Source organism: Myxocyprinus asiaticus, chromosome 1 (assembly GCF_019703515.2).
Source record: "Myxocyprinus asiaticus isolate MX2 ecotype Aquarium Trade chromosome 1, UBuf_Myxa_2, whole genome shotgun sequence".
NCBI lineage: Eukaryota > Metazoa > Chordata > Actinopteri > Cypriniformes > Catostomidae > Myxocyprinus > Myxocyprinus asiaticus.
The window spans coordinates 30,832,454-30,858,389 of NC_059344.1; the positions used below are offsets into that span (position 1 = coordinate 30,832,454).

Sequence of the window (25,936 nt, forward strand, 5' to 3'; positions counted from 1 at the left end):
TCACGAGAATAAATCTGAGGCTGATTATTGCATTCTGAATCAGTGTATTATTTGGCATCTCAGTTACAAAAGCTGAGAAACAGAGCATAAATCTTGATGACAACTAAATAACAAAGTGTGCCCATATTTTTAGTATTGTTGCAAAGCAGGCGTTGTCTCTTACATGCAAAGGAATGAGCCTCAAAGGAAAGACTTCTCCTTTTTGGGATTATTCAATAATGAAATGTTTTAACACCACACAAGTCATCTCAGTTTAAGTCATAAGCTAAAATAGAACTGCCCGACTGATAAAACACTGTGAATCAAATGTCAGCAATCTCTTCAGCAAAGGAATGTTGATTGAAGAGGTGTGACCAAATATGTGTCCCAGACCAGGTCAAACTGAGCTCATGTGTAAGCGAACTACTAAACGAGCGAGTGCATGACACTTCAAGATTTGCAGTACATCTAAATCTAAAAATATGTTCTAAAATTTGATTTAAAAAATATATATTAAAAATATTGATTCTGCTTCCTATTTTTTACAGAAAGTTTTAGATCATCATTATGTGAAACATTCGGTTTTGCATACAAAATAATGGGAAAAATCATTCATCTTCATTTTATGAGGCCACTTCCAAATTTGTTTTCTGGCATAAGCCTGATAGGAGCTCTCTAAGTCACTTGTGATTAGGGTCAACAATAGGGTCAAAGTTGAAATGCTTAACATTCCTTTCGCTAACAGGCATCAGAAAAGCAATACTTAGCTAGATTTGATCAAGTGCAACTGGTCAGCAATGTAATTCCAAGTAGTGTCATTCCCCTGCAGTGACTGTGCTTTGAACTATACTGTTTATACTGCAGTACGTGTGATTTGTCATAACAAGCGTACATGCATTTTGGTCAAAGAGATTTTGCAATCACAATTTCAGCAAAATATGAAGTAGAAATGTATTTGACCTAAAATGGCTTTGCTATAGCTTGAATGAGGAGTGTATTGTTAATCTAGAAATTTGACAGTGCACCAGCATGTTTATACTGCATGAGTGTAGCTATTCTGTTAGTTAGAGATTGTTGCAATCATATCTGACTTAAGTGCTTCTGCAGGGCATTATAGTAAAATTGTAGTAAAGCCACCTTAATGACGAGAGAAAAGTTGGGAGGTGGGGGCAGGTGGGGTGGAGGGTGAGGCTTACCCTAATTTTTTTTCTGCCTAAGCCTGAGATGTAAGTGATAACTTTCCCATGAGTTATCTACAATTCTTTCCCAACACCTAGACCCAACCCCACCCAACCCCACCCCACTCACACAATGTTCACAATGCCTCACATCTCACTATAACGCCATAACACATCCAAAGTGAACCATTTTGCGTTTAAATTTATGCATCTGGCAGACACTTTTATCCAAAGCAAATTAGGGCATTCAAAGTATACATTTTCAACAGTTTTTGTGTTTCTTTGTAATTTACTGATTTGCATTTAAAAAAACCTCTATATATCTTGTCATGTTTTCAGTATAGAACAATGGTCTGTTTTCCCATGCATCACTTCCGGTCATCTTTCAGGGTAATGTCAGGATATCAGTTGTTCCAAAACATAGTGTCCTGTTTTTCCAGGCCAAGTTTAAGGTTTGGGGGTAGCCATCCAAGCCTCTTAGATACCACTTGGAACACAAATAAAATAAATCCACGGTTTGGTCTTATATCATCGAAGTTACAAAACAAGCATGTTTAAAGCATTGAAATGCACTGACCAACACATGAAGACCAAACAGGCATTTGCATGTTGATGCAAAACAAATCCTTTCAGTGTCACCCAAACACCACGCAGAGCTTTTAGACTAGCCAAGTCCTGTGTACGCTCAGTTCAACAGCTGCGTAAATGTAGATCTAAAGTTTTGATTAACATTTAAGACAGATTGTTTTCTGTAACTCCACAATACAAAAGAAACAATCTGATTGGTGGGGAGAAGTCATTCATTCCTTGATGTCTTACACATTTATTGCTTTACATAGTCTTTGATCACACCCCACTTTATAGCACTGAGGTAATTGTGTAGTGCATTTATAGGCGCTATATATATATATATATATTGATAGATAGATATTGTGTTGTGTTTATACAGAGTTAATGCAATAAATAAATAGATCAATATAATGCTATTTATAATAATAAACTACTGGAAAGGACATCAGAAGAGCATAGGCAGCGGTATGCATATAATGGAATAGAGGATCATATCGCTCACCTGTTGAGCTGTACTGAGATGCGTTCAGTCGGGATAAGGATGATGCTTTCTCCGCCATGCGCTGCTGGACCTGTTGCTGGACGCGTTTGGCTTTCGTCCCGAGCTGGTCATCGGACGGGACCGCATATGTGGTGACCGAAGAGCTGGGCTGTAAGGCGGAGAAGAACAGGCCCTCAGTGGCCGCAACAGCACTCATGATGAAGTCACAAAACTCGCTCCAACAATGTACAGCTCCAAACTATTGTTCTTTCCTGCGAGGGTGGAAAAAATATGATCCGAAATTCCTGTTCCGATGGTATAATTTTTTTCTCTTCGAAGTATTGAGAAAAGCAAATGAAAGAAAATTGCTCGGAGCGCAGGTCAAACGAACAAAACTTCGTACACTTGATCTGTCCCAGCCCTACAGGCAGCTGTGCGCTACTGTCGTCAATAGATACACAGCGTGTGTAGACGGGGCGGGGCCAGCTCACTGACATGCTCTCAGCACTCTTGAGATTTATGCTTTGTTGTGCCACATACTAAACAGTGCCAGTTTAGAGTTGCAGAGGTTATATGAACTCTTCTCTGCTGTTTAAAATTGTGTCTGAATGCTAAAAGAGCTGTTCACATGCGCCCCCTTGTTTTGAGCACAAGCCTAAAAGGACATATTCAAAATACAATGGCTGTAGTCCATCCCCACATTGTATTACAGGCATAAATTTGGTCTTTTTTTCACTTGGAAGTTTGTTGTTAAAAAGTAAAAATCAATAAAAGTCATGAAAAAATAAAATTTTGTTAGAAAAGTGATCAGCTTTTTTTTTCTTTTCTTTTTTTTTTCATAAATATTTATATGAAATAATATATGATACTGGCCTTGCTGATGCATAGAAACATAATGGAGTGAAGTTGTTATAGCAGTGTGTTTTAATGATCTCATGTGGATTCCAATCATATAATGAGGCAGAAAGCAGATTATTGGCTGGTGAAGATAATAGCAGGTGTACAGCTCTTCTGCAATTACAGCTACAGAACCATCAATAATCATACACAAATACCAGAGACTACATGGAAATAATAGACAAACCATATATTTTTGTAACTGTCTATTTATTTACAATAAGTCTCAGCAGTCAACTGATTCGTTTTATACTTGGTACATAATTTATCCTACTATGGTATGGGATGGGAAGTCCCTGTTATGTGGGCACTGAAGTATGCATGATGTCATAACTTCCTCTTTATCTTGACCATATTTGGAATGAGAAATAAACTTGTGCTTCTTCTAACTTATGAAAGAATTACAGCATGTCAGTGGATCATATCATTTAATTTAGTGGAAAATGGACATAAATAATAATTCTTCATGAAGTAAATATGAGAATACATCAAAATGTCTGTAAATGTGCACACTGTTGGACTATTGGATGTTGTTCACTGAAGCCTGCTTTTGACAACTCAAAGGGAGTTTACATCACTGTATAGGTACGTGCGTCTTTATAACGGTTTCATTTTCATAACTCTTGCTTTGATATTTTGATATGTTGACATAAATTAAGAAATTACTCAGGCAGTAACATTTCTACTGTGAAACATTGGCTAAATATCAAATATGAAGTATTAGACCTTTCTTATGATGTATAGTTTGTCCCGATTAAATAAGAATTGAATGTTAATAACATAATGTTAATGCAAACAATACCGATCGTAAGATATCCAGCGATACCTGCCAGTGAAGGATTAACTTAGTACTAGATCATTTTTGGACATGGTACCACAGTCATGTTATGGTCGTGCAATGGCATTCTCTGAAGTACCTTAGAATAACATATAAATAGCATACTGTATTGTGATCGGGCTAATCAGCCAAGGAGAGGGATAAGTGCAGCGGGATGTGGCAGTTCAAGAGAGAGAGAGCCACACGCAGCTGCTGTGTGCGTTTGTGTTGTGTATCTTTTTGTTTCATTAAATATTATTTTGACCGTTCAGTCGGTTCCCGCCTCCTCCTTTCCCATTTTTAACCTTGTTACATTGGTGCAGAGGCCCAGGAAGGAGGAGGGACGCGCTGTCGTGGAGTCCTCGCCACTACCATCCACCCAAAGGAGTAGACGTGGTCACCCACCGGGGGACGGAGGAGTCGCTGCCGGCCACCTGGACGTGGAGGAAAGGCTACCGTCCGCAAGGGAAGGAGGGGCTCGCTGCCAGCCGCCAGGAGCTGTGGAGCCGCTACCAGGGATGGAGGGGCTCCCTATCGGCCACCAAAACGCGGAGGGGCATTCCATCTGCCAGGGGTCGGAGGACTTGCTCCGTTCCGCCTGGGGAGGAGCGGCTGTCGTCTGCCAGAGTGTGGAGGAGTGATCGATGACCAGACGACGGCGTGTCTGGGAACCGGTAAGCATGTTTTCTTTCTCTCTCTCCTCTCTCTCTTTTACTGTCGCTCCGCCTTGCACTTATCCTTCTCCTCAGCTGATTAGCCTGATTGGGGGGGGCCCTGCCCTCCTCCTTGTCACATGTATGAATATGGTACTTATTCAGCACCATGGTGTATAGCCAACAGCATATCAGACTGAGAGTATCATGGTATTACAATCTGATACCATCATTATGCCATTGCATGCTATGCTGAATCCCTTATTGGGGTTATGACATGCCTTTCTTTTTTTGGGGGGGGGATTTTTCCCCTTTTTCTCCCAATTTGGAATGCCCAATTCCCAATGTGCTTTTTAAATCCTCGTGGTCGCGTAGTGATTCGCCTCAGTCCAGGTGGCGGAGGACGAATCCCAGTTGCCTCCGCGTCTGAGACCGTCAACCCATGCATCTTATCACGTTGCTTGTTGAGCGCGTTGTCACGGAGACATAGCTCGTGTGGAGGCTTCACACCATCCACCGCGACAACCACGCTCAACCACAAGGAGTTTACCCCATGTGACTCTACCCTCCCTAGCAACCCGGCCAATTTGGTTGCTTAGGAGACCTGGCTGGAGTCACTCAGCATGCCCTGGGATTCGAACTAGCGAGCTAGCGATCTCCAGGGGTGGTAGCTATTAGTCAAGTTTTTTCCACAAAAATCAGTCATATATTTTTAAAACATGATCATTTTACACCCTCATTCTGTCAGAAATGCTCGGTTTTGGTGCTGCTTCTCCTTTGACTGGACAGTAAACACCCACTGTTATTATTGGCTCTCTGCTCTCTCCTTGCCATCTCACAGCAAGTAATAAGGTAAAGTAGGTTTTGGCCCCATTTATACCTTGCATTAACACGTGTTTCATATCCGGATAGTATCTGGATATTATTTAGCTGGATTGCATTTACTCCTTGCAATCAAATGCATCTCCACTGTGATCGGATAGAGATCCGATCAAAATTACCCACGTAAAATGGAAAACACTACTTGCATATTACATCAGAGGCTGTGCTAACTGAAAACTCTTCATACTTTAGCAAATTTTAAAAACATTGATGGATAATTCAAATTCTTTCTATCACTTTAACAGTCAGGGTTTTTCCTTCATTTAACATTTTTTGGCAAAGCTAAATTTCGGGTCGCAAAACAAATGTAATGATATTTGTCTCGTGCTCTGTGCTTGGCTAAACGTGCTGCATCTGAAATGTGCGAGTCTGGTTTCATGTGTGATTAGCATGATTTGAAAAAAGGTGAGAGACGCGAGTGAGTGGGGATTTCAGGATAAAAACGTTATATTCCAAGTGTATTCCAATGGAATATTTCATGGGATATTGTTCATTGTTCGTGTAGCAAGATTGCAAGACCACAGTGTCTGTTGTGTTCTTCACATTATGATGGCTGAATTAACAGAAAAAGGTAAGAACACACAACACAGTGCTTTAACAACGGATGACTGTAGCGCAAACTCATCACATAATTCATTACTTACGTATCCAGAAAACGAAAATGCGTTTGCATTTTAACCTTCTTTGAATGTGGTCAGAATCTGTTCCTGACCACCCCCGAATGTGGTTTCAGTGATCCGATCACAATGCGTCTTGGGTGCATTTACACCTGTCATTTAATGTGGTCAGATCGTGATCCAATCACAGAAAATGCATGTTAATGCCAGGTGTAAAAGGGGCCTTTGATGCAGAGATTCTTTTATTTACTGAGATAACAACCTCCACAGTTCTATCATTGGAGAGAGCGTAACGGTCAACTAGCATGTCACAGCAGTAAGTCACAGTTTGCGGATAGAACGGGGACAGCCGTAAAGTGACTCCTACCTGTCGCAAAATCGTCCGTGCCATCTCTTATAAAACAGCAATTTTATCATAGTAAACTCCACACATAATTCATTCCAAAAGGATTGTTTAGTGTACAACATGCTGAAGAATAGTGGACAGGTGGTCAGTTCATTAAGTGATGAGCTGTTTCCTCTCAAAAGCAGTTTATTCAGCACACTTAAGCATCTCCTCCATAGACATCCATTCAAAAAGAACAGCCTCTTGTCTCCTCACCAGTGTACCGCTATTGAATGTCTATGAGACTGCAGCATTATGCTATTTTATGCTAGCTAGTAGGCTCTTTTTGCTAGAAGGGTTCTGTTTGGTGTTGTTGTGGAGACGGTCAGATGCAAATATCTACCACAGTGTGACATCACAATGCGGAGGAAGTTGAGAACGAGTCGTTTTGACAGCTTGGTTTCAACAAATGGTCTTTTTGCAGTGAACAGGATGTTTTGAGTTCTGAAACTTACAGTACATTTTTAAAGTACAATGACATTTTATATGTGAAATGATTATGGAAAATTTGATTCTTTGTGTCATGACCCCTCAAATTTTGTTTTCTCCCCATTTTTTAATCACAATTAAAACTCATTTCTATACCATATCTGGTCAGTGACGCATTCCCTTCACTGACCTTTTCTCAAACTGTTCTCCATCTCTTTACCATATACAGTATGTCCCCCTCCTCCCTTTATCAACCCATTTTCTCTGTGGACTTGTTGTACTGTTCCGTTTTGATTTCTATGAGTTACTTGTTTTACCCTACTTATAGAGGCCATCTGTTTCTTTTTTGTTTTATTTTCATGTATCAGCTACAAAACTCATAAAAATTTGCTTTTAATTTTATTTTAATATCACTCAGTCGACCTGAACACATTATATACTAATAAAACTAAAGAAATAACTCCTCAAGCTAACAATTGCAGTTTACCACTTTTTACAGTGTATGTTAATTTGTTTTGATTAATGTTTATTCTTTACATGTGAAGCAACCTGAAGACTAAAAAGTATTTATTTAAATCTTAACTAATAAAATGTACATTTAATGTTAAGGAAAGCTTTACTATTATTGTTTATTATATTGGATAGTTTCAACATAAACGTTTGCTTTTAAATTATGATTTATTTTAAAGTGCAAGTGTGTCTGATTGTAGCTCAGCATAAAGATGTTTTTAATTAATGTATCTTTAAATGAACAACAGAAAAGCATGACAAAACCTCATCAGTAGAGCTACTTACCAATCCAGAAAACTTTGATTTCATTGTTTGAAATGTTCCTTACTTTTCCCTTTATTGGTTTCAGGAAACAGTCTCACAATATCCTTTTATCAGCTCCTCTCGCTTGTCTCTCTTTCTTGTGTTTGAATCAACTTTCCAGTTGAAAGAGTAGTTACTTAAACTCTGAGTTACCCACCCAAATACTGACCTTGCATCATCCCTCCTCCCAGAAACAGTTAATTGTAAAAAAATAAAAAAAATAAAAAATAGAGAAAATGCTGGGCTGTATGAAAGAGGAGTGATAATCTGCAAAATATTGAAGATGATGTGAGAATGGGAGTATGTATAAACTGTTCAGTTAACCAGTTGTATGAATGTTTAGCTTGACTAGATGTGATATTTTTTTTTGTCTCTATTTATAGGCTTATATTTACAATTAGAAGATCACCAACTCAGTAATGAATGAATTATTTTTGCTTTATCTAATCATTTTTTTTTCTTGGAAATGAGAGGTTAAAGGCTTTTGTTACAAACAAAGGGAGGCCCCATGGTTTAGTAAGACACACCCAGCGTGGCAGTCCAGTTCACTAGGGTGATCACTATATATCTCAAAACTCTAAAAAATTAGACAGTTTCATTGAATAACAAGGAACAACAATTTCCAAAGAATGATTAGGAAAGAAAGAAAGAAAGAAAGAAAGAAAGAAAAGCTTTTCTTATCAATGAGTTTGCTAAAGAATGTGCTGATGCACAAGCCATGACTCAGATACTGAATTCTTTATATATATAAAAAAAGAATTTAAGCTTGAAGTGAGGGTGACAAGTACTTATTAAGTTGCATCCATCAGTCTCTGATCATGGTCATATGATATACACTATGCAGGGCCGTATATTGCTCTGGGCCCCTTTTATATGAAAAAATCATTTTTAAAATTTGTTGTGCTCCCCCTTGGACCTGTAGGCCCCTAGAATCGCTACCATCTTTCACCCCATTAGTTACGGCCCTGGCAGTATGTAAAATATTCAGGGCAAGTTGTCAAATTTTTTCCTCTAGAGAATATTTCTCAGTGTAGGTTCATTTTTGAAAGTTCATTTCTATTAAACACATATTTTAAAGTCTTGGCTACAAAAAGATACTAAACATTTTCACCATTATTGCCCAGGAAAAAAAGATACAGTATAGAACATGTTGAAAATGTTGACCTATTGATGTTGACATCCCCAAATAGTGGGGTGTGGTGTCACACTATATGGAGTAAGTTGTCACAAGGGAACATTAAACTAGTGGCACAGGCTTAATGTGCAAACAAACAAACTGTAACAGTTAAAGGATGGGCAAGGAGGAGGCAGGAACCGGCTGAACAGTCAACGTAACTTTTTGTTTTTTCTCCCCAATTTGTAATGCCCAGTTCCCAATGCACTCCAAGTCCTTGTGGTGGCGTAGTGACTTGCCTCAGTCTTATCACGTGGCTTGTTGAGTGTGTTATGCGGAGACGTAGCACTTGCGGAGGCCCACGCTATTCTCTGCAGCATCCACAAACAACTCACCACACGCCCCACCGAGAGCGAGAACCACACATTATAGCGACCATGAGGAGGTTACCCCATGTGACTCTACCCTCCATAGCAACCGGGCCAATTTGGTTGCTTAGGAGACCTGGCTGAAATCACTCAGCACGCCCTGGATTCGAACTCGCGACTCCAGGGGAGGTGGTCAGCATCAATACTCACTGAGCTACCTAGGCCCCCGTCAATGTAACTTTTAATATCAAACTCAACATAAAACAAACATAAACAAACACACACATGCAGCGCAGCCACGTGCGTCTCCCTCTTAAACTGCCGTCTCCGGTTCCCCTTTATCTCGCTCTCCCACTGATCATCTGATTCAGCACCGGCCGTGCAGCCTCATGGCCCAGCCACGCCCTCCTCCTCATCACACAAACATACAAAAAAATCTACACCTCTCTTAAAGGGATTGTTCTCCCAAAAAAGAAAATTCTCTCATCATTTACTTGCCCTCAGACCATCCCAGATGTGTATGACTTTCTTTCTTCTGCAGAACACAAATGAAGATTTTTTTTTAAATCACTCCTGTGGTTAAATCCATGTCTTCAGAAGATATATGATAGGTGTGGGTGTGAAACAGATCAATATTTAAGTCCTTTTTATTTATTTATATTTTTTACAACAAATCTACTTTCAAACAGCCCTCCCATGCACGTTCACGAGAGTTCTTCTTTTGTTTTTAAATATTAATCTGTTTCTCACCCACACCTATCATATCGCTTCTGAAGACATGGATTTAACCCTTGGAGTTATATGGATTACTCTTATGCTGCCTTTATGTGCTTTTTGGTCCTCAAAGTTCTGGCCACTGTTCACTTGCATTTTAAGGACCTACAGAACTGAAAGATTCTTCTAAAAATCTTAATTTGAGTTCTGCAGAAGAAAGAAAGTCACACACATCTGGGATGGCACGAGGGTGAGTAAATGATGAGAAAATGTTCATATTTGAGAATACTATACCTTTAAAACCTGAATTAAACAGAATAGTAGTGGCGTTTTAAAAGGTTAAACAATTATGAAGCACAAAACAATTAATAAAATAACAACAATAAAAGAAAAGGTAACACAAAATACAGATACATTGTTTTGCCCAGTGTAATAGTGTGTATGGTAAATATTTAATTACTAGAAAATTAAAATTACTGCGTAAATGGGCACAGCGCCATCTACCTGTTGAACAATGGCATGTAAGGAGCAGAATTCGGGCTTCCCCCACAATAGAGTTAATGAGACATGCTGTTGGACTGATTTACTCTGCACCACAGTACCCATTTCCACCATTAAATATTTTCCATTGCGCAGACACCCCAACTAACACACCAGTAAATATTATAATTGATAAACTGTATAAATGTATACCTTTTAAAACACATCTGACAGCCTGCCACAATTAAAAAAAGTGACAACATTTCAACCCGTTTATTCTGTTCACAAAAACATGGCATTGAAATTTTAGTTTGGAGGATAGAGTTCACCAAAAAAAATTTGAATGTTTTGAAAACCAACATACAAAACCTAGAGAAAACTTTCCCTCAAAATGTTCTAGTTATACACAAGTAGCTCATGTGGCAACTATTCCCAGACTCCCCTATGCAGAAACACCAAAAAGTATTAGAAACCTTAAGCCACACTTGAATGTCTTTAAATTTTAAAACAATATATCAAAGCTAGTGACATTTATTTGGAAGAAATATAGCACAAACATACTTTTTAAGCACAGCATTTCACATAATTTATTATTCTGATAGGTTTTAAATGATAAAACAGTAGTTAGGCTATATCATTCAAAATAAAGAGACAATATCGTCACACTTTGTGGTTTTCAAACGTTAGAGGTTAATGTAATAAACAATACCTGTGGTGACTGCTAGGACACCTGTGTTAACTTGCGGGCAACATTGGTGTTAAAGAATGAACAAAATGAAGACACATTATTTGTAAAATACATTTAATTCCTAAATATTTGGGCAAGAATTCCAAACTAAAATCTATAACAGGTGAGTCAGGGCAGAGATCTGAGTCAATTTAAGTCTCAATCAAGTGTAAGATATTTTAACACAACAGTAACAGCATATTTGATACCGACCAAATACCCTGACCCAGTGTTTTAACTACAAGATTTAATTTCTTGAACAACTCTTATCACCTACATAATGTTTAATAGTTTGAAGATCATGCTCAACCCCCCCCCCCCCCCCCACCCCCCACCCCCACACACACACACAATTAAAGGCATATATTGTCTTTACATTGTCATTAGTATACTATAAAGCTGTACATATTACAAGACATTTTTTAAGCATATCAGCATAGGCAATATGTGTTAACAAGACAGGGTTGCATAATGCATGTAGTAAAACTCAAGCTAATGCTATTTATGCATCAGTGTTTGTATTGGGGAGAGGTTTGTCTAAGTGTGGCCTAGAGGACTAAGGACATGACAGACACCTACACAGGCATATTAAGGTTGGTGTTGTCACCAGTTGCCAAAGTGAATGGTATTTGAGTGCCACCTAATGAATGAGGCAAGGTATTACAGCAACTACTTTTGTGATAAATTTGGCAGTGAAGAGTAAACCAGCCTTAAACAAACTAATACTGTCCTTCTGAACTCACTGTCAACAAGTATCACAAGCACACATACACACATGCACACACACACTCAAGCAAACTCCTTATGTTTCTTTCAGTCGAGTGATATCATAACACATACCAGCTATGACAGCATAGAAAATTCCATTAGGAATCAATCCGGATTTATCTTCTAAGTGATTAAGGGATATGGTGTTCCATTTATAAGGCTAGAAGGCATGTATGAGTCCTTTCAATGGCTTGGATTACTGTAAACTGTAAAGAGAGGCAGGACAGAAGAATTCCAGTGACTAGGGCAGTGAATCTACATAGTCCAAATCCCTTTGAGATAGGGATGCAGGAAAGTACAATCCACTATATTAGTCTTAGAGAGCATAAAGAAACAGAATTCATGCCATTTTAAGTGTATTGGGCATCACAAGTTCAGTGGTTAAAACTTTCCATTACAAGAAAGCTGATCTAGGATCAGCTCCCTCGTCCATGTGATCTCACAAGGTTATTGTGCGAAACACAATGATCATAGATCAAAAATCTTCTGCCATTAAGCTTTGCACAGACCGGCTGTTGGAAGAGCTCGAATGTCACACTGTGTAAGAAGCAAACTACTGCTCATCAATCACTAATCATATTATTAAGTATTGTTTTCTGACCTTTTCTCTCATCTAGCTAACATTGTTTATTTAGTGGTTTCTGAGGAAGAAACATGTACAGACAAACAGCAGTCTAAGAGCAGAAGATGGACAGGAGTGTTGCATACAAGATTCATGCTCAAGAGCCATATAGGGCGGCAAATATATACAGTTTATACATGTACAATCGAAAATAATAATAGTAACATATAGCAATAGCAGTACTTAACAGTTAACACAAGAAAACTACAAGCTACAAGCTAATAAATGTATACTTCCTTCATGTGATACTGTTCTGAGTGTAAGTGTATGTGTTTATAACTATCTGAAAAGTTTACAGCTATAGCCAGAGATTGCAACTAGTCATTACCAACTACAGCGTAAACAATAGCAGACTAGTTATGGTTGGATCCACTGCGTCGCTTTAACAAAAATGCACTAAACAAAACACAAATTTGTTCTATTTGTTCTAAGTTACTGGACAGTGACTACATTCGGAAATGATGGTAGATACAAAACAAAATAGTAGATGGTAGATATAAAGCAAAAAAAAATTTTTTTTTTTGGCAGATGTTTTTAAAGGTCATATCTGGCCCCTACATGCTTCAGTAAACAGGGCTGTTCCGGATGCCGCAACAGAGCACCATGCTGAAGATCATCTCAAAGATCTATAGGGGACAAGGGCACAACAAGTGTAAAAACTGGAGTGTTGTAAGCTAAATAAATGCCAAAATGCTATTAAAACATAACATTTACATTAAATTCAACATGAAACAGCGTTTACAATTTATTTTACTTCCACAATCTGACATATTTCAGTGAATCTGGATATTCAACGATAAAAAAAAAAAATGTAGGGTGGGACTTGATTTGATAAATCATTCAAAAAATGAAAGTGAAAATGAAAGTTGTTTCAGAGGCTGAACAGGTTATTGCATTTTAATGAAAGTTATTTAGAAAAATGTGCACCAATGAATCATGCACAATAAGACCATGAATATGTATTAGGAAAGTAAATAGGGTCAATGATAGCTTCATGTTGACTTTAATGCTGAACAATAACGAAAATGGCACTTGAACATTTAAACTGACACACATGCACATACACATACACAAACACAAACACACACAATCTTTAATAGCATTCACTCACCATGATAACAGCAACAACCAGCGCAGCGATTCCAATCAGGTAGATCTTCTCAGAGAAAAGCTCTTTGATCTTAGAGTGACAGCTCTGAAAAATTGAGTAATGTATTTTCTCTCTAACTTTAAAATTGCGTTAAAACATGCTATGGAGGGAAAATATGAATGAGTCTACATTCTGAAGGTTTAAACTAGATAGGAGACTTACTGGATTAGTAAATTTCAGTTTCTCAGGACAGACGTCTGAGACCCAGCTCTCGAGTAGCGTGGAAACCCCTTTGCCACAGCAGTTAAGCTGAAATGATTAGAGGTGTCTTTACAAGTGCCTTCACAAGGTTTGGATTACTATTTGGTTTGAGTGGAGTTTGTTTTTGCTTGATTTTTTCTCAAAACAGTGTTTCCTTAATAAAGTTTGGACTACTTACAGTCTCATGAAAGACCTTCAAAACAGCAGCTGCAGCCTTCTTTTTTTCAGGGTTGGCATGTGACACACCACTGTCATACACAGAGTCATAGAAGGTGATCAGCTCTTTGGAGATCTAAAAAGAAAAAGAAAAAAAGGAACAATTAATTTCAGTTAATCACAAGCTGATGTTCATAGTCTGACTTTGTACATTTGAGCTGTTCAGATGCATAATCTATGAGTATGTAAAAAGGTATGTATAAGTGAGCATGACACTGTGTATACACGGGTGTCTGAGAAATTCACCTTGTCTTTGTGCATGAATCCCCAGATCCCAGCAGCAACCTCACATGCAAACAGAATGACCAGGCAGGCAAAGAACTGTAGGAGATAAAGATATATATGAGCAGGAGTTTTCTGTACAGTCTCACTGTTCATGTGGGTGAACCCAAAATTCATGTCATTTTTTCAGAATCAGAATCAGAAACAGAATGAGCTTTATTGCCAAGTATGCTTGCACATACAAGGAATTTGTCATGGTGACAGAAGCTTCCAGTGCAAAGAGAATACAAAAAATATACATATACAGCATATACATAAAACATCTGAAATAACCATATAACATATATACATAAACAGTGAAATAAGAATTAAAAATAAGATACAACAGATAAATATATAGAGGAAACTACAGTAGGACAATAATGTTGTTCAAATATGTTATATACAGGTATACAGTTATGTGCAAGGTGATTTAATGTATTGTGCAGAAGAGGTAGGATATATTAAATAAATATAAATGGAATATAAATATGAATGAATAGTTGAATATGCACATGACTGTATTGTCACAATGGAGAGTATTGGGGGCAGTTTTAACTGTTCATAAGCTGGATGGCCTGAGGGAAGAAACTGTTCTTGTGCCTGACGGTTCTGGTGCTCAGTGCTCTGTAGCGCTGGCCAGAGGGCAACAGCTCAAAAAGGTAGTGTGCTGGGTGAGTGGGGTCCAGAGTGATTTTTCCAGCCCTTTTCCTCACTCTAGAGGTGTATAGTTCTTGGAGGGTGGGAGTGTGAGAACCAATAATCCGTCCAGAAGTCCGGACTATCCTTTGAAGTATTCTGATGTCTGACTTGGTAGCTGAACCAAACCAGACAGTTATAGAAGTGCAGAGGACAGACTCAATGACTGCTAAGCAGCAGCACCTGTGGCAGATTGAACTTCCTCAACTGGCGAAGTCAATATGGGTCTCCCACTTCAGGTCCTGTAAGGTGGTAGTGCCCAGGAACCTGAATGACTCCACTGCTGCCACAGTGCTGTTCAGAATGGTGAGGGGGGTCAGTGTTGGGGTGTCTCTCCTAAAGTCCACTATCATCTCCACTGTTTTGAGCGTGTTCAGCTCCAGGTTCTTTTGACAGCACCAGTGAGCTAGCCGTTAAACCTCCCTTCTAGAAGCAGACTCGTCGTCATCTTGGATGAGGCCGATGATAGTAGTGTCGTCTGCAAACTTCAGGAGCTTGACAGAGGGGTCCTTGGCGGCGCAGTCGTTTGTGTACAGGGAGAAGAGTAGTGGGGAGAACACACATCCCTGGGGGGCACTAGTGCTGATCGTAAATATGCTGGAAGTGAATTTCCAGGGTCTCACTAACTGCTGCCTATCTGTCAGAAAGCAGGAGATCCAGTGACAGATAGAGGTGGGAACTAGAGCCCGACCGATATGGGATTTTTGAGGCTGATACCGATACTGATTTTAGAGGGGGGAAATTCACCGATTACCGATATGGTGGCCGATATAGTTAATTTTTGAGCTGGAATGAAAACAGACCTTTTCTATATGGATTGTTCAACGATTTTGCACTGATATTGACTATGCAAAGGTACTCAGAAGACTGCTTTCTTAAACAAATATTTTTATCAAAATGTAGCAGATTGAAAGGGAAGCATCAGAGCATCTTTTTGCCAACAAATTTGTCAACAAATTCTAGAAATGAACACTGAGAAAATAAAGAATAAATAAAAATACAATAAATAGCTAAAAAACATCAGTACTGTTTAGTATCAGTCAAGTGCTGACCATTAAAATAAAGAATAAAATAAAATAAATAGCTAAATAAACATCAGTACTGTATGTTTAGTATCAGTCAAATGCTGACCATTAAAATAGAGAATAAATAAAAATACAACAAATAGCTAAATAAACATCAGTATTACTGTTTAGTATCAGTCAAATGCTGACCATTAAAATAAAGAATAAATACAAATAAAATAAATAGCTAAATAAACATCAGTACTGTTTAGTATCAGTCAAATGCTGACTATATTAATACTGCCAGTCAATTATTGGCAGGTTGTAAAACAAGAAGCATTTACACCTGCCGAGTCAAGAGATAAACAGTGGCAGCGGTGTTACACCGTATTCTGCTATACAAGTTCAGGGGAAACTTTCAATGGTGGAAAACCAGACTTTTAAATATTACATTTTATAAATGCAATGACTGGAATTGTTCGGTTGAAGGGGTACCAAACTGTGAATCCTGAACAAAACAGTTTGGTGAATACATGTTCATACATTAGCTTCCACTCAGCTGACAACAATGAAAGTAGCTACGTGGTTAGCTAGTTAGCTATAAGCTTGTTTTCACAAAGAGTAAAAGATGGACGTTGTTTATTTACTTTCCAGCATTGCGTCTCACCAACTAGGTAACAACATAGCGTGAAATCAACACTCAACAGACACAATCCACCACCGCACCACTGTCTGCTGAGCTGCAAAAAGATGCTCTGATGCTTCCCTTTCAATCTGCTACATTACTGACTGCACTGACAAACTATAGCTGGCTAACAGCAAACAGATGTGATAAACATCAGTGACATGGTTGTCAGGGACAGGGTTAACGTTGTATTAGTTATATTGAAAAGGGAAAATGACGGGGTAATTGTTTATTAACTTTCCAGTATGTATTCACAAACTAGATAGCAACTTACCGAGAAGACACCGCTTAACTCCGCACCGCTTAACACCGCCCTGTCTGCAGAGCCACCGTCAATTCAGCTCTGTAAACAATGGAGTTGGAGCATGCTCTGCTGGACAATCTATGTTATGACACCAATTCTAAAGCATTGTTTTCTGCATTATATGTTCTAAAAAAGGGTTTTCATATCTGCGCATATCAGTAAACGTATACACCGATACTGAAATATCGGTGAAAAGCTAATATTAACCGAGATCTGTAGTCATTAGTCCTGCAATCTTGGGTTTCTCTGGGACAGGGATGATGGTGGAGCGTTTGAAGCAGCTGGGAATTTCACAGTGCTCCAGTGATGTGTTGAAGATCTGTGTGAACATGGGGGCCAGCTGGTTAGCACAGGCTTTTAGACAAGTGGGTGAAAAACCATCTGGGCCCTGTTTGTGTGAAGGTCAGAGCGGATGTGGGGTGTGAGACTGGGCTTTTCAAATCTACAGTAAAACACATTCAGGTCGTCAGCCAGTTGTTGATTCCCTATAGCGTTTATAGTAAAAATCATAAAGGAATAGTTCACCCAAAAAAATCTCATTTACTCTTCTTTATAACATGTCAAACTGGTATGACTTTCTTCCGTGGACCACAGAAGACATTTTAATGGAGAAATTATATCTGTTTTAACATACAATGCAAGTGAATGGTGACCAAATTTTCAAGCTCCAAAAAGTACATAAAGGCAGCATAAAATGAATCCATTATTTTATCCGTGTTTTCTGAAGTGATCCAATGGGTTTTGGGTGAGAAACAAACCAAAATGGAACTCCTTTTTCACTGTGCATCTTGCCATTGCAGTCTCTAGGCATGATCATCTCCAGTAAAATATCTTTGTGAAGAAGAATGTCATACGAGTTTGATATGACATAAGGGCGAGTGAATGATGTGAGAATTTTTATTTTTGAGTGAACTATTCCTTTAACATCCATTGTGCACTCATGAGCACTATGAGAGAAGCTTGTTGACAGTGACATCCGAGAACTTGCTTTGTTTAGTGGTAAAACTGCACTTTCGGGTCTTTTCTCACCATCATAAGCCTTCAGAAGACTTGGATTATGATGTCTCATAGACTCATTTATGATACTTTTAAATCCTTCTTTAAGCTTTAAAGTGAGGCACTATCCACTGCCATTGTATTGAAAAGACATTCATCAAAATATCTCCTTTTGTGTTCCGCATAAGAAAGAAAGTCATACAGGTTTAAAACAACATGAGGGAATATTATTAAAGAATATTATTCTTCAATATAGTTTTCCTCATAACTAGTCACATTGAAGTATTTAAAATAATTAACAAGAACATTTCTGAGGTTATCACATTACAGTTTCTGTAACTACAAAAGACTTTGCCTTTTCTTGCCTGGTTTTACAATTAATCCTTCAGAATATACTTATTGTTTGACATCATGTGATTGGAGGAATTTGCTGAGTGGTCATAAGTTGTGTTACTCACTGTTCCAAGAAGACACTGGGATTCCTGTATGGCTCCATAGCAACCAAGGAATCCAACAAACATCATCACAGCACCAACAGCAATCAGGATGTACACACCTACACAAAGGAGAGAATAATGTATGTTATCTGAAAGGAAATCTAAGATCCTAGGACTAAGCATATTGTTTACAGAATACTGGTGAACGATGTAAGATCACAACAAACAAATGGGAGTTTGAAGCCTTCAATAGTGAGCCAAGAAATTCAGTTGTTTAAATGCTTGATTAAGCTGAACAATAAAAAACTAAATATCCAGACTGGGAGAGTCAATAAGTCGAAACACTTTAAATATCTTTAGGGTACAGTACTTATTTTGACCAGCAGGAGTCACTGTGTGCTTACACTGAAGGTATGGTAAGTTCACTTTACATAAGCAGAAGGAAAACTTAACAACATTTGGAAGTCATACTGAGAGCTCAAATTAACTTTTTGTTTCCATTCCCTCATTCACATAAAAAAGCCTTGGTTTAACAGCAAATCAGGGTCCTTATGTAACATGAGGTGCACAGGTTGAAGGAAAACAGAATAAAATGAGAGCTGTGCAGCCATTTAAGAAAGAAAGAAAGATTCCCTCTTCTCTGTTTACATCTATTTGTAACACTAAGTGTTAACTGCTGTAACCATAGCAATACTGGTAGGCCTTGGGGCACAGCAGCATTCACATGGATGTTCAAATGACAGTGCAATGGTGAGAGATAAATGGAAAAGAAAACCCTCTCCACTGAGAAATAATCAGCTCCACACACAGGTGTTAGGTGACTAAGCCGACAAATATGACTGAGCATGTATTTATCTAGAACTGTAACTTCCACTATTGAGTCATAACTATTGCATATGTTGGATTCTGTTTGTTTGTTTGGTATCATTACCTATTCTACTCTTCTTTGCAGGAAAAGTACTGAAATGTGTAAGAAAAAAAAAACATTAATTCCATTGGTTAGGTCTAGTCAATAGACTCTTTTCACACTTCTGAGTTTTGGAATGTGGAAGTAAATGATTTTAGGGTAAATTTTGATAGTGCTGAATGGGAGCAAATGGGAGACCACAGCAAATATAAGTTTTTCTTCAACATCAAAAGAAAAAAGGCACTATTATGTTTCCACAACTTTCCAAATGAAGAAAAAATTGAGAGCAGTGGATTACGAAAGTCAGAGTAGATGGCAAATTGTCACTCTCTCAGCAGCTCTATTAGAAACCTCATCCTTGATTTCCCCTCAATTTTCCCTAAAAGGTGCTGACAGCAATTGTTTTTTATTTTATTTTTATGGAATGGTATGGAGAAAGTATTAATGAAAATAAAAATGAACAATGAAGTACAATGCAAGTAAATGGGGCCAATCTGTAAACATTACAGTAAAATACTCACTTTTCAGAAGTAAAGCCACAAGACATAAACAACATAAATGTTAATATGATTTAATTGTGATAAAATCGCTCACTAACTTTTTCTGTTTAAAATTACATCCATTTTTACAACATTGTGCCATGGCGTAACTCTGTAATCCCTGTAATCCTGGCAAACAATTATTTTATTTGAACTTCACAGCTCAAATAATATGAGTTTTAACAGAAGTATTTATGTAAATGCTTTTATAAAATTATAAGATTCACATTTTTGCCTTTAAACCCTCCAAAAATTTGCAACATTCACTTCCATTGTAAATGTCTCACTGTAACCTCGACTTTTATTTCTTTTTAAAGAAAAGGATGGATGAGTTGAAATAAATTTTTTGCATTCAGTGTTATGGCACAAATGCTGTCGATTGAACTTAATTTGTATTGAACCTGGAATATTTCTGTACTCCCAACTACAGATTTTCAAATCCACTATTACATTTGAATGACTTTCCAAAAGAGAAAAAAATAGAGAGCCGTGGATTAAGACTTTCAAATTTACTGTCACTCTCTCAGCAGCTGTAATAGAAACCCCCTCGCAGCTGTGGTAATTTGTTTTATAAAACCAATTCCAGGGTAATATAACACAAAGCATAATATTATAAACTTACACTCAATATTTAGAAATGTATAATATAATAAAAAAAATAAAAAAAAATATTTATACTGCTAAATAACGCGTCATCACAGTCTGTGAAAAATGTCTATCTGCACTTTTATTTTTATTTTTGCATTTTCTGCGCTGAGGGAAAATCTGTGGAATTCTCTTAAACATTGTAAAATGTTGTAAATGGAGCTGAGAGTAGGCCTACTACACTCTACTACAAGCATCATGAAATTAGCCAAAATGTTTAATAAACAAACATGCAAGCATTGGGGAATGCATAGAACTTTTATGAATGACAGATGTTGCAATTCTGCAGAGTTTTCTGCTGGGTTTTCACCCTCTTTCTGCATGCGGATTCCTTCTGGGCTGACTTATGACATAATACACAGTAGAAACCACAATACCAATTCCTCTATAATGGCCCCCTGGTCAGAGTTTCTGACTCCGCTGTTTGCGTTTCTGAGTGTATGTGAGTCTCTGAAAAAAGATGTATGAATCAGTGTATGAATGTAAAGACAATTGCCATGCCAAATGCAGCTGCTATTTTCATTAATTTAAAGAGCAGACGCCTGGCTTTCAGCCAGTGAAAGACTGAGACAGAGAGAGAGAGAGAGAGAGAGAGAGAGAGAGAGTGAGAGAGTACTGGGTACGTCATAAAGTAGGAGAAAACAGGCAAAATGAGAAACAATGGAAAAAAAGGCAAAAGAAGAAAACAGGAAAACATTATGGGGAGGAACAGGAAAAGAAACTGGACAAATGGAGAATGAAAATAACGAGACAAAGGTATTGAGAAAAGGAAGTTAAGAAGTGAAGGAGAGGATAGTCATAGAGTTAAAGGGACAGTTCATCCAAAAATGAAAATTCAGTCATCATTTACTTGCCCTCATGTCGTTCCAAACCCATATGACTTTTTTTTTATTCTGTGGATCACAGAAGGAGCTACTTTGGCAGCCTCTGTCACCATTCACTTCCATTGTATGGGGAAAAAAAAGGAAGAAAAAAGATGCAATTAAAGTGGATGGTGACTGAGGCTGTCAGTCCCTTACATTCTGCCTTTTGTATTCCACAGAAGATAGAAAGTCACACAAATTTGGAACAACATTAGGGTGAATCAGTGATCACAGAATTTATTTATTTTTGGGGTAACTATCACTTTAAGCTTGAGCAGGGGATGAGGGAAGTCTGTACACTTTAAGTACAAACAGATGATGTCAGAGTAGATGCTCCAACTCGACCTCTGCTGCCTATGAACTAGCGACGCCTGGTGGTCTCATAACAAAGAGGCTCAAAGTCTATTTCACGATTATTCACTTTCTCTGCTCCTCTGTGGTGGAATGAACTTCCAACCTCCACACGATCTGCTGTGATCTACCTTCTCAACATTCAAGAACCAGCTGAAAACACATCTGTTCCGCGAGCACTTAACCAGCCCACACTAACTGCACTTACTACTTCACTTAACCTACAGTTAATGTACACAAAAATAAAATTAATATATACATTTAAAAAAAATCCTTGTCTGTCTCTTTCTTCTGTGCTAGCATCTTTACTACTCCAGTCACTGTGAGAACTTGGCAGTCCTACACTGCAGATGTTGTTAAACTTTGTATGACAAATTGGGGGTGGGGGGGGGGTTCATGTTCTCAGGCAGAGCTGCAGTGGAGGAGGGGTGGAGAGGAGTGTGAGCACATTTTCCTCTCAATATTTGTTTTACTCTTGAGACTGTGTTCTGCAACTTCTGTCCTTTGAACACACAAAAACTTTTTTGCTGTGACAATCCAGTCAAGCACCCTATTTAGTTAGCATGCTTACAATCAATCATGCGTTTATCATGACTTATCAACTATATACCAACACAAGCCACTTCTGCTTCTAAGCCTGTTGCTGCTGTCTAGGGTTATGCTAGCTGGAATCACATTAGTTGATTCTCTAAGAGTAATTACTTCCTTTTCCTGTTTTCCTAATCAGTCTTGCTTTTGTTTTTCTTGTGACAATGCTTCCAGCTTCTTTACCTCAGTCTCAATCACCACCACTCACTCAGTCCCACAACTACAAAGTAATATTAACAGTATCTTTGTTTACCTTACCTTCATTCACCACTCATTTTACTCATGCATCATGTTACTGCATGATAATAAACTGCAATAAAAGTAAAAAAGAAAAAGCGCAAAAAAAAGAGAAAAGAAAAACACAGCACAGTTTCTCCCAGATACAGCTCAATATGTTATCTAAGCACAAAACGCAACTTTTCAAGCAGAATTCTGTTATATAAGTGAAGTACCTGAATTAACCTGAGCTTCAGATATGTGTGCTCTCTGCATGCTGATTAGTGCCCGACCGATATATCGGTCTTTCACTGATATATTAGCCTTTCACTGATATATCAGTATTAGCGTATATGTTTACCGATATGAATTTTTTTTTCAGAACATATAATGCAGAAAACAATGCTTTAGAATTGGTGTCATTATGTAATTTGTCCAGCAGAGCGCGCTCCAACTCCACTGTTTACAGAGCTGACTCTGAGCTGACAGTGGCTCTGCAGACAGGGTGGAGTTGAGCGGTGTCTTTTCGGTAAGCTGCTAACTAGTTTGTGAAATACATACTGGAAAGTTAATAAACAATGACCCCATCATTTTATATAACTAATATAACGTTAACCCTGTCCCTGACAACCATGTCACTCATGTTTAGCTTTGCTATTGTTTGCTATGTTAGCCAGCTATAGTTTGTCAGTGCAGTCAGTAATGTAACAGATTGAAAGGTAAATAACAGAGCATATTTTTGCAGCTCAGCAGACAATGGTGCGGTGGTGGATTGTGTCTGTTGAGTGTTGATTTCACGCTACGTTGTTACCTAGTTGGTGAAACGCAATGCTGGTCCATCTTTTACTCTCTGTGACAATGAGCTTATAGCTAACTAGCTAATCATGTAGCTACTTTCATTGCTTGTCAGCTGAGTGGAAGCTAATGTGTGAACATGTATTTACCAAACTGTTTTGTTCAGGATTCACAGTTTGGTACCCTCTTCAACCGAACAATTCCAGTCGTTGCATTTATAAAATGTAATATTTAGAAGTCTGGTTTTCCACCATTGAAAGTTTCCCCTGAACTTGTATAGCAGAATACGGTGTAACACCGCTGCTGCTGTTTATCTCTTGTCTCGGCAGGTATAAATGCTTCTTTTTTATAACCTGCCAATAACTGACTGGCAGTATTAATATAGTCAGCATTTGACTGATACTAAACAGTACTGATGTTTATTTAGCTATTTATTTTATTTGAATTTATTCTTTATTTTAATGGTCAGCAATTGACTGATACTAAACTGTACTGATGTTTATTTATCTATTTATTTTATTTGAATTTATTCTTTATTTAAATGGTCAGCATTTGACTGATACTAAACATTACAGATGTTTATTTAACTATTTATTGTATTTTTATTTATTCTTTATTTTAATGGTCAGCAACTGACTGATACTAAACATACAGTACTGATTTTTATTTAGCTTTTTATTGTATTTTTATTTATTCTTTATTTTCTCAGTGTTCATTTCTAGAATTTGTTGACAATGTATAATAATGTCAAATATTCTTTGATAAAATATTTTTGCATTCAATTGTACTTAATGGAATCCACAAATATAAACTTATATTTGTATATTAACAACTCATAACACAATAGGCCAACAAACTGTAATCTCAAGATGTGCTGTTCAATTGTCAAAAGCAAATACCAGACTAATGTAGGGCTGCAACTAACGATTATTTTGATAATCGATTAATCTTCGATTATTTCTATGATTAATCGATTAATCGGATAAAAACTGAAATTTTATTTCCTGTATTTTATTAAAATATGATTTTTGAAAAAACTGATATGATAAAGGGCTTAAGGATTTGGTTTGATTTACATTACTGAATTCACGATTCTTTACTCTCACAAAACTTTGAACCAAGCCTGAATCATGAAAAGTTACGTTTGGTTCGCTATCTGTCACTCACTCGACGTTGTGTCGATGTAGTGACACTAGGGGTCACTCTTGGGAGCCCGATACACCTCTGATCTTTGAAAAAAGGCCAATGGGAATTGGCGAGTGGTATTTTCATACCACTCCCCCGAACATACGGGTATAAAAGGAGCTGGTATGCAACCACTCATTCAGATTTTCTCTTCGGAGCCGAACGGTCGATGCTCACTGAGCTGAATTCCCACGGCTTTCATTCAACTCTGCTGGATCTGATGCCGCATTTCAGCGGCTTCTCCCCCTCTGCACTGGTGCACTGCAGAGAACGCCCCTGGGCGATTTGGCAGAAATAAAAGAGTATATTCTAAAAAGAGTATATTTCTCTAAAAGAGCAGCACACAGAACGTCTTTTTAAAGATACCCTTCCGTTTGTTTTATTCCTGGTTGTGGTCATTATCTCTCCTCTTCTGACAGTCTCGATCGCTGTCTTTCGTGTCTGGGCGCTACCCACGCGGAGACATTGTTCGTGGATGGGTCATGTCCTCAATGCGAAAACATGACCATGGCAACGTTGCGGTTGCGGCTTGCCTTCGTAAGAAAGGTGATGAGCTCTTGAGCACAGCATCGGAGAGCGTGCACGTCCAGTCGGACGCAGAAACCTCAGCTGGGCTCCCCCCTCGGGTACGGTCGCCCAGTCACAGGCTGACGTGGAGAGTCCACCAAGTCCACCAAGCCAGGGTGCTAAAGGAACTGCACGAGGGTAGTTCCACCCTGGGATTGATGCAGGAACTGCGCTTGGCGACCGACCTCGCCCTCCAGGGAACGAAGGTCACGGCGCGGTCTCTCGGGCGGGCGATGTCCACCTTAGTGGTCCAGGAGCGTCACCTTTGGCTCAACCTGGTCGAGTGAGAGAGGCCGACAAGGCACGGTTCCTTGACGCCCCTATTTCCCAGGTTGGCCTGTTCGGCGACACCGTCGAGGACTTTGTCCTATCCAACACATCCCGCCCCGGCGCGGCTCAAGATCTTGCACCCCGTCTGCTCGTCGCCAAGGGCGTCCTCCTGCAGTGACTGCACCAGCTCTGCCGCAGCCCGCCCCCGTGGTCCAACCCCGGCGTGGAGCCTACTGCAGGAAGCAGACGCCACCTGTCTCACGGCCGGCCGCCAAGAACCAAAGAAAGGCTTCGAAGCACCCCTGAGACGGGCGACCCAGGGGCGAGGAAACCCGCTGCTCTGGAGCTGGTAAGCAGACCACTCCATCCCCCGGTGGAGGGCTGGGAGGAGAATCTTTTGTTACCTTTTCATTTAATTTCGCGCATGCCCAAGTGGCTGCTGTACCCAAAAGTTCAGCAAAAGAGCGGTTTCCTTGTTCCCTGGGTCACATACCCGGTGCGCACGGCCGTCATCACGACCACCATCCACCATTCCATTTCGGCAGGTTTGGCGCTCCAGTGGC

At 38.8% G+C, this 25,936-nt stretch overlaps 2 protein-coding genes across 5 annotated transcripts in view; both read right to left on the minus strand.

The window, feature by feature from the left end:
- The window catches only part of LOC127443717 (plakophilin-3-like), a 36,578-nt gene extending 28,743 nt beyond the window's left edge, over nt 1-7,835 (minus strand). For 2 of the 4 annotated variants that reach the window (XM_051702560.1, XM_051702543.1), the window contains exon 1: nt 2,230-2,645. In XM_051702560.1, the coding sequence (XP_051558520.1) occupies nt 2,230-2,425 (196 nt within the window). In that variant the 5' untranslated portion in view covers nt 2,426-2,645. Of the gene's footprint in view, nt 1-2,229; nt 2,646-7,683 lie in introns of those variants that run through there. The other 2 variants (XM_051702564.1, XM_051702552.1) reach the window with 2 other exon arrangements.
- A 2,786-nt stretch (nt 7,836-10,621) lies between these two features.
- Nucleotides 10,622-25,936, minus strand: part of LOC127443924 (CD81 antigen-like) — a 55,838-nt gene continuing 40,523 nt past the window's right edge. The window contains exons 3-8 of the mRNA XM_051702997.1: nt 18,469-18,566; nt 14,308-14,382; nt 14,024-14,137; nt 13,807-13,893; nt 13,606-13,689; nt 10,622-13,120 (exon numbers count right to left, since the gene is read on the minus strand). Of these exons, the coding sequence (XP_051558957.1) occupies nt 13,058-13,120; nt 13,606-13,689; nt 13,807-13,893; nt 14,024-14,137; nt 14,308-14,382; nt 18,469-18,566 (521 nt within the window). The 3' untranslated portion in view covers nt 10,622-13,057. The remainder of the gene's footprint in view (nt 13,121-13,605; nt 13,690-13,806; nt 13,894-14,023; nt 14,138-14,307; nt 14,383-18,468; nt 18,567-25,936) is intronic.